At 40.1% G+C, this 9362-nt stretch overlaps 1 protein-coding gene across 1 annotated transcript; it reads right to left on the reverse strand.

Moving 5' to 3' along the window:
- Positions 1 to 4663: 4663 nt before the first annotated feature.
- LOC140904912 (G-protein coupled receptor 183-like) lies at positions 4664 to 8141 on the reverse strand. The gene has a single exon (XM_073327277.1). It carries the CDS (start codon positions 8137 to 8139, stop codon positions 7072 to 7074), a length of 1068 nt encoding a protein of 355 aa, XP_073183378.1. The 5' UTR covers positions 8140 to 8141; the 3' UTR covers positions 4664 to 7071.
- Positions 8142 to 9362: the final 1221 nt, after the last annotated feature.

The raw sequence follows: 9362 nt of genomic DNA on the forward strand, positions 1-9362 counted from the left end.
CAAGCCTCTACACATACAAATACTACCAATACAAAGCCAAACAAACACAAATACCTTCTCCTCCAACAGAACTCCCACTCAAACTCCCCTGTTTACAGCTCTGTTTGCTAGCTCCTGTGCTGCTGCAGCTGTCTGTGCTGCTGCCTGACTGGCTGCTGCCTTTATAGGACCCCTAGTCAGTGAAGCCCCGCCCCCTAATCAGGGCTCAACTTCTCTCCCAGCACAAAGCCCCTACAAGCCTCTACACATACAAATACTACCAATACAAAGCCAAACAAACACAAATACCTTCTCCTCCAACAGAACTCCCACTCAAACTCCCCTGTTTACAGCTCTGTTTGCTAGCTCCTGTGCTGCTGCAGCTGTCTGTGCTGCTGCCTGACTGGCTGCTGCCTTTATAGGACCCCTAGTCAGTGAAGCCCCGCCCCCTAATCAGGGCTCAACTTCTCTCCCAGCACAAAGCCCCTACAAGCCTCTACACATACAAATACTACCAATACAAAGCCAAACAAACACAAATACCTTCTCCTCCAACAGAACTCCCACTCAAACTCCCCTGTTTACAGCTCTGTTTGCTAGCTCCTGTGCTGCTGCAGCTGTCTGTGCTGCTGCCTGACTGGCTGCTGCCTTTATAGGACCCCTAGTCAGTGAAGCCCCGCCCCCTAATCAGGGCTCAACTTCTCTCCCAGCACAAAGCCCCTACAAGCCTCTACACATACAAATACTACCAATACAAAGCCAAACAAACACAAATACCTTCTCCTCCAACAGAACTCCCACTCAAACTCCCCTGTTTACAGCTCTGTTTGCTAGCTCCTGTGCTGCTGCATCATAAAAGCTGCATTCTTCTGTCGAATTTTATTCTACAACAAGAAGTTTTATGTTCAGCTTCTGACAAAGGAGATTTTAGTTGTTAAAGAAGTGCAGCTGCTGATGGATAATGTCTTTTTTTCCATCAGCTCACACACTTTTCCTCCTAGGCAGGGGATGGGAGAAAGGACAAACCACAAGTAACAGATGTTAGCTACATTGATTATGTCATTTCTGAAGGTGTTCAGATACCACAATGATGAGAGCAATAAAAGAACTTGAGTCAGATAAAATAGAATAGAGAAGAGCAACAAAAATGATCAAAGGTTTAAAAAACCTGGCCTACGAGGAAAGGTTAAAAAAAACCTGGTTTTGTTTAGTCTTGAGAAAAGAAGACTGAGTGGGAACCCAGTAATAGTCTTCAAATATGTAAATGCTCGTATAAAGAGAACAGTTAACGATTGTTGTCCATGTCTTCTGAGGGTAGGATAAGAAGTAATGGTCTTGATTGGCAGCAAGAGAGATTTAGGTTTAGGAACACTGTCTAAGTATAAGGGTAGTTAAGCTCTGAAATAGGCTTCCAAGGGAGGTTTTTAAGAATAGGCTGGATAAACACCTGCCAGGGGTGTTCTAGATTTACTTGGTCCTGCCTCAGCCCAGGAGGCTGGACTTGATGGCTTCTCAAGGTCCTTTCCAGCCCTACGTTTCTATGATGCTATACTTCTGTGGCACAGCTTCAGAACCAACCTCCAGGGCACCAGGGTCCTTTGTCGAGTCCCTCACAAGGCATTTGTAGACACCATAGGAAGTTAATACCTCAAGTGATAACAGCTTTTCATCATGTCCTCTACCAAACTACCCTATTCCAAGATACAAAAGATCTACAACTATTAGTGCTGGAAGGGCGTAGTTTGGTAAACGGAAGTGTGCAGGATGCATGCAGAATTGAGAGACCTGGGTTAAGGTTGTGCTGCATGCTTTTTGGTGTATGGTCGTTGCGGTAATGGTAAGAAGTATTGTGTGTCTGTGGGTGGAGTAGAGGATATGTACAGTTGAATGGCGTAACATTTCTTGGGTTTGTGGGTTTGTGCCAGGTATGTTATGCATGTAGCCACCTTGACTGCTTCTCAGCAAAGTGTTTTTGTACTTTAGTTATTTATTAGTTATTTGTTGAGAGCAGACCAGGATGGCAGTGCTGCGTTACACTTTTACAAATGAAAAAGGAAGACACAGCATGAATCCCAAAGCTCGTACCATCTAAACAGAGCTGGCTCTTGAATGGAATGATTTATGGAACTGATCCAAAGCCAATCTTTCCATAGATTTCAGTGAGCTTTGAATCAAGCCCTAGGATTAAATTGTGATTACTATGGGATAATCTTTATATTTACAATATGACAGGACAATTCATTGTGTTATCACACCATTATGTTACTTATTGTGGCCAATGTAATACCTTGAACACTTGACATGTAGTATATGTAGTATTCCTATCCCTTTCCTTTTGTCTGTTTGAATCTGAGCTCTTTGGGGCAGAAATAAATCATAAATTGGTATTCTGATGTTATTGACATAAACTGTGACTGTATAGATCATTGTTGCAACCACTGTTATTTATTTGCAGCAAATATTGTACAAAGGTTGTCATGTGAGGTGTCTATGGAAAGGTTATGATTTGCTGGTTATGATTATGTTATCTGTATGTGTGTATCATTTTTGTAGTTGAAGTTATTAATATTGGCTATGTACTTGTATCTCAATGTGTTTTGTGTTTTAAGTAGCCTCGGTGAAGCATTTGGTCAGCTTCTTCAGAAAGGAATATTCTCAGTAAGTGCCCAATCAAGAAATGCTTAACTGACAGTGAACTTTGAGAGATACTAATCCACATCTGAGCTTTCCTGGGAACGTTCAAACTAACATGTAAACAATGGCGTCGGCGTGTAAAGAACTGAGTCATGCATGGACATGTGACTTGCCCATGTGACTCAAAACTCCATCTTGTAGCTGTGATTCTGCAGAGGAAACAAAGGGGTTTCTGCCCACAAGAGAGAGAATATAAAAGGCCAGGGAAACCCCTCAATTTTGTCTCCACCTGGCTCAAAAGATAGCCTCTCCACCCCAAAGAGATGCCTGAAAGAAACTGGAACAAAGGACAGTAACTACAGGGGTGTGAGTGATTGCTGGACCCAGACTAGGAAAGAGTCTAGTCTGTGTGAGAAGCTTATTGGAACATCTCTGAGGGTGAGATTTACCTGCATTTAGTTTCCAACTGTATTAGGCTTAGACTTGCGTGTTTTTGTTTTATTTTGCTTGGTAATTTACTTTGTTCTGTCTGTTATTACTAGGAACCACTTAAATCCTACTTTTTTATATTTAATAAAATCTTTTTTTTTTGTCGAGTCCCCCGCAAGGCATTTGTAGACACCACAGGAAATTAATACACACCTCTAGTGATGACAGCTTTTCATCATGTCTTCTACCAAACTACCCTATTCCAAGATACAAAAGATCTACAACTATTAGTGCTGGAAGGGTGTAGTTTGGTAAACGGAAGTGTGCAGGAGGCATGCAGAATTGAGAGATCTGGGTTAAGGTTGTGCTGCATGCTCTTTGGTGTATGTCTCAAGAATAACTTGAGACAATGAAACTGCTTTTGACCATTTTGAATGGGACAGAAATAGGGACCTGTTTTTTTTCTGAAAACCTTTAAATTGTGTTAAAATATTCCACACTTGACAATCCAACATATGCTTAGCCCCTAATATTCAAAATAAATTTACAATCTTAAATTTGAAAGTAGAATGAAAACATTTAGCTCCCCTCATGTCCAAATTTCTTTTTTTAGCAGCTCATCACTGCTAATTATTAGATTACATTCACTTGTTACAGGAATTGTTGTGGCCAGTTGCAGTTCTGTTTTGTCTTTTTCCACAGTACAGACATATCAAGCCACTAGGTAATCTGAGAAATTTTGCTTATTAATTAACCCAGAGCAAGTATTAATACCTGGGGGAGCAAACAGCTGTGAATATCTCTCTATCAGTGTTATAGAGGGCGAACAATTTATGAGTTTACCCTGTATGAACTTTATACAGAGTAACACTGATTTATTTGGGGTTTGGACCCCATTGGGAACTGGGTATCTGGGTGCTGGAGACAGGAGCGCTTCTTAAACTGTTTTCAGTTAAACCTGCAGCTTGTTGGGAGACGTAGTTCAGACCTCGGTCTGTGTTTGCAGCAGGCTAGCGTGTCTGGCTCAACAAGACAGGGTACTGAAGTCACAAGCTGCGAGGGAAAACAGGCTCAAAGGTAGTCCCAGCACATCAGGTGGCAGTCCCAAGGGGGTTTCTGTGATCCAACCCGTCACAGGTGTGTTGCAATCTCAAATGTTTGCTCCAAAACAGGACATTCAGCTGTAACAAAACTCCAATGACTCCATCAGCAAGGTACAAAACACGGAGGAAAGTGCTGTCCTTACCTCACTGATTTTATGAGCTGAGGCTCAGTCTTGCAAGGTGCTGTTAGCTTCACTTCCCGTTGACTTCAGTGAGAATAGAGAGTGCCCCTTGCACAGGGTAATCATCACCTCGGTTTGGTTTGGTTTGTCATTTAGATCATGATCCTCTCAGGTGCTGATTGCAATTAAAAAAAATAAGTGTGTAACAGTGCTTCTAATTTAAGGGGATTAAATTTAGTAGGTTTGGTGGAAGAAGTGCATTTTAAGGAGGGTTTTTGTGCAAGAGCTTTATTACATGCAAAAATAAAGTTTACAATTCACAAGACAAAGTTTTTATTTGAAGAAGAAAATGCAATGAAGAACAGAACCAGTCTGAAAGACAAGGCTTCTTCTGGGGAAAAAAAATATTATCCTAGTCATCACAAAGAATCATGGGGCAAAAGTCTTGTTTGACAAAGGAAAGTGTGTGTGAGGTTTTCCAAGAATTTTTAAAAGACTCTTTATTCCCTCAGCCTTCTTATAGTGTGTGTATGAGAGAAAATGGGTGCATTGGTTTGTGCTCTCTGTTGTACCCAACTATTTGAATGGATTTCCAAAGTAATTTAGTCACCAGATCTTATACCGAATCTGAAATTTCTAATGTAAAGTCTTGAAAAGCAGCTAGACATATACATTTTTAAAATATTGATGTTTGATAAAAATTGTAATGTTACTCTTCACCTCCTCAGGAGAATGGTCATAAACTAACTCTATGGAGGAACTTCAAAGATCTCAATCACCCTCCTCCTTAAAAAGGTTAAAGATGGGCAATGTGCAAAGCATAAACTACTATCTATCCTCCTCTGTTCAGATTCTGAGATTGGGCCAAAATCTTTCTAGGGGGCTTATCCTCATAATGGGCATTTTAACCGGATTAGTTTAGACTTGGAAAAAAGACTGAGTGGAGACCTGATAACAGTCTTCAGATATGTTAAAAGGCTGTCATAAAGAGCACAGTGATCAATTGTCCTCCATGTTCACTGAAGGTTGGACAAGAAGTAATCTGTTTAATCTGCAGTGAGGGAGATTGAGGTTAGACATTAGGAAAAACTTTCAACTATAAGGATAGTTAAGCACTGGAATAGATTACCTAGGGAGGTTGTGGAATCTCCATCATTGAAGTTTTTTAAGAACAGGTTAGACAAACTACCGTCAGGGATGGTCTTAGTATACTTAGTCCTGCCTCAGTGTGGGCTAGCCTCACTAAGTCCCTTCCAGACCGTCATTTTTATTCTTCTTCTGTTAATGATTATATACGTCTAGAACCATACGTAACCCACAAACTCTTTGTCTCTATTTCTTTGTCATGACTCTCATTTGCAAAGACATTTATAGCTTAAAATACCTTCCAACAAAATTAGCTGGCCAGTTTTACACCAAACAAAATGGAAAGTTATTCTGTAAGGTGAGCTCCTATCTTTGATGAATTCGTGACTCCAAATAATTTATAAAATCCACATTCTTCAGAATATTGCACTATGTTACCTCCTATTACATATGGTTTGTCTAAAATAACTTGAGACAACGAAACTGCTTTTGACCATTTTGAATGGGGCAGAAATAGGGACCTGTTTTTTTCTGAAAACCTTTAAATTGTGTTAAAATATTCCACACTTGACAATCCAATGTATGCTTAGCCCCTAATATTCAAAATAAATTTACAATCTTAAATTTGAAAGTAGAATGAAAACATTTAGCTCCCCTCATGTCCAAACTTCTTTTTTTAGCAGCTCCTCACTGCTAATTATTAGATTACATTCACTTGTTACAGGAATTGTTGTGGCCAGTTGCAGTTCTGTTTTGTCTTTTTCCACAGTAAAGACATATCAAGCCACAAGATAATCTGAGAAATTTTGAGTCAGTTTCAGTTTTAAAATATACTGTAGATACTCTGGGATTATACAGATGAGGTCAGACTTTTGAAAGAGGGACATTCCTGCTACTGATTTCAGCCATCTCCCAGAGTCCAGTAGATGCTAATAAGTACAATTTCAATCACAAGACAGGAAAATGGAAGACTGGCTTCATGTCAAATAGCTATAGAACACTGGTGCGATTAGTTGTTTCATAGTGCTGCTTCATCACTTTAATTGAACTGGATTAATACCTGAATATTTACTATTTCAGAGTATCTTTCCAGATTTAACAAACATACAGACTTTTTACCATTTTCAAGAAGCTGTGCTCTGTATAAAGCACAGTTTTGTGCATGCCATTTCCAAAGGACTATGAATATGTTTTAATTGTTTATTTTAACGACTATTGAGAAGATGAGGATCTCACTCTGTCCATTTGTTTGTACAGTTTGTACACCTACTGAATTCCAAGCCATAAACTTCTATAAGAAATACATGTTCAAATTGTAATGAATTTCTAATACCATGCTGTTATAACAAGTTTCAGAAATCATAAAATGGTGACTGCTCAGACTTCTGATATTGTGTGTGTGTGTGTGTAAAAATATATATCTTGGTCTAAGACCTTGTCGATACCCAACTCTTTTCTTAAGATTTCGACCCTTCTCCTGCCACAGGGTCAGCTCCATTGAATGGTGAGAGTATAAGTGTGGAAGAGGTGCTGGTGGTTTTACTACCATGCCATCTTGTTCTGGCGAGTGTTAGATGATACAGTGGCAAAGACACCAGCAACTTGTCTGTACTTATGCTCCCACCTTTGCTGCCACCTATGGAATTTCTCCAGTGCAACAATGGGTAATTTTAAGATAAGAACTCTGAGTAGACATGGACAAATTGAAAATGTTATAGCTAAGCTGAGGATGAGCAAACTCCTTGGTTGTGGCTGTTGCTGTTGCTTTCTGAATATGACTTTCCAGTGGAGGAGGATGGAACAGAGCCACTGGTTCTAAATAGTCTTAGGAGTCTTCTCTTATACCCTCTAAATGCAAAGAAGTAAATTATTGGATCAATGCAACAGTTCATGTTCATAAAAGCCACTGTGATTTGAAGAGACATCTTGAAGGCTTTCTGTGCTGAGCAAGATGGCTGATGTAGTATCTTTCTGATCATGAACTGAATGATATTTAAATGGTAAGGACTAAAGCAGATCACAACTGCAAGGAGCACAACCAGTATGATTGTGAAAGCCTTTCTGTGGTGCCCATTCTTATCTGTCAGGGGGTTTTCTTTGGCTGCTCTGCACAGTTTTAGGTTGATCTGCACATAACAAACTAATATAATCCCCACTGGTAGGCAGAATCCAATCATGCAAGCCCCCAGAAGGATAAATGGCAACTTAGGAATTTCTTCAAAGTTGAAATATTCCATGCAGGTCAGCTTATCTCCTATCTTCTTGGTCATGGGCCTGAAGAGTAATGATATTGTCTGCAGGAACACAATGAACCATATCAGCATGCAGATATACTTCACTCTGCTCACTTTCCTAAATCTGCCAAGCCGCCGGGTGTGGACCACGGCGATGTAGCGGTCGACACTCACACATGTCATAAAGTAGATGCCCACATACGTGTTCATGTAAAAGATGAATGCCGTCACCCTGCAGAACCAGTCTCCAAAAGGCCAGTTGAATTCTAAGATGTAATAAGCAATTCTTCCAGGCAGAGCAAGCGTGAAAAGGGCATCTGACACAGCAAGGTTGATTAAGTAGAGATCAGTTGAGTTGATTTTCTTCCCTCGGTGGAAGGTGACATAAAGGGCAAGGACATTTCCACAAGAGCCAAAGACCAGCAGGACAGTGTAAAAGAATGAAAAAATTACTTTCGCTGCAAAGTGGTGGTTATACACGTCGCAGCTGCTTTCATTGCTGTAAGTGAAGACCGTTAGCTGAGATGCAACAGTAGCAGCAGTGGTAGCCATTCTGTGGACTTCTCCTTGGCAGAAGAAAAGACATGACATTAGCAGCTTACTAATAATGTGCACTATCTGTTTTGACAGATAACAAAACTACTTAGGCTTTGTACTTTAGTAGACTCTCATACTTTAGTAGACTCTCATACAAAAGAAGTGAGAGTTCTCATTTGAACAGCGAATTTCCACACTCTGAGTATGTTCTGAGCCAAGATGAGCAGGTTTAGTCATTTGGGAAACTCAGTTCCTAGTGATCTTAGTGTAACATTCTGAACAAAGACTGTGACTTATTTTTTTCTTCAGAACCCTTTAGCTTGGAAACTAATAGCAGGGGGTGTTTTGTCACAGTGTGTCAGAAGTTGTTGCTGCCTGTTAAACATGTCTGGTGGATGGGACATGGTATCATTATAGAGAGGGAGATGTGGAATTTCAAATAGAAAATTACATGATAGAGGAGGGGAAATTTAGAAGGGGAAGGTCAATAAAATATAACTTTCTTTTGTTTTGACAGCCTGTGCCAGAAAAGGGAGCAAGGAGAAAAGTATCCATTTGAAGAACCATATCTCTGTATTTATTTGTGGCTGTTCAAAAACCTTTTACAATTACAAACTGTAATAGCTATAGATTATATCAACACTTTTCCTCAGGTGAGTGTATATGGCCAAATCCTGAATTCTCCACTCAGTTTGAATGTGGTCCTTACTCACCCAAGCACCCCAAGACAATAACGTTGTTCTGTCTTTAGTAAAGTCCCTGATTTCCCATTTGCTGCGCTAATACACCAGGGCTCCAGGTTGGCTTGGGAGTCAGTAGCTCCTACCTATACTTTTAGGCGTCAAATAAAACTAGTTGGTATCATTTTTCCAACACATAAAGGTAAGGAGACAAATTCAAATGTTGGTTACACCCAGTCTCCTTTATTTGCACTCAAAAGTAAGGCTGTTTACTTGCACACATTATAAAATGAACCTTTCACTCCCTCTTCTTTGCTGTTGTTTCCTGTCACAATAGATACGGCTGAAATAGGATGGGTCCTTACCTGCCTTTTAACCAGCACACTGAGAAAGTTGCCTTCTAACTGTTTATTGTGAGGGTCTCTGAAATGGGAAGTCATGTCTCCAAACTGCTATTATTCTTTGCGTATTGCTGCTAAAACATAATTACTGTAATTGCCATACTGCAGGGATATGTATTTTTTTGGTCCTTAACAATTGATTGGGTCCCAAGCCCAC

This window comes from Lepidochelys kempii, chromosome 1, assembly GCF_965140265.1.
Source record: "Lepidochelys kempii isolate rLepKem1 chromosome 1, rLepKem1.hap2, whole genome shotgun sequence".
NCBI classification, from domain to species: domain Eukaryota; kingdom Metazoa; phylum Chordata; order Testudines; family Cheloniidae; genus Lepidochelys; species Lepidochelys kempii.

Coding starts and splice junctions, on each gene's coding strand:
- LOC140904912 (XM_073327277.1), bottom strand. CDS start 8,139: ATGGCTACCACTGCTGCTACTGTTGCATCTCAGCTAACGGTCTTCACT.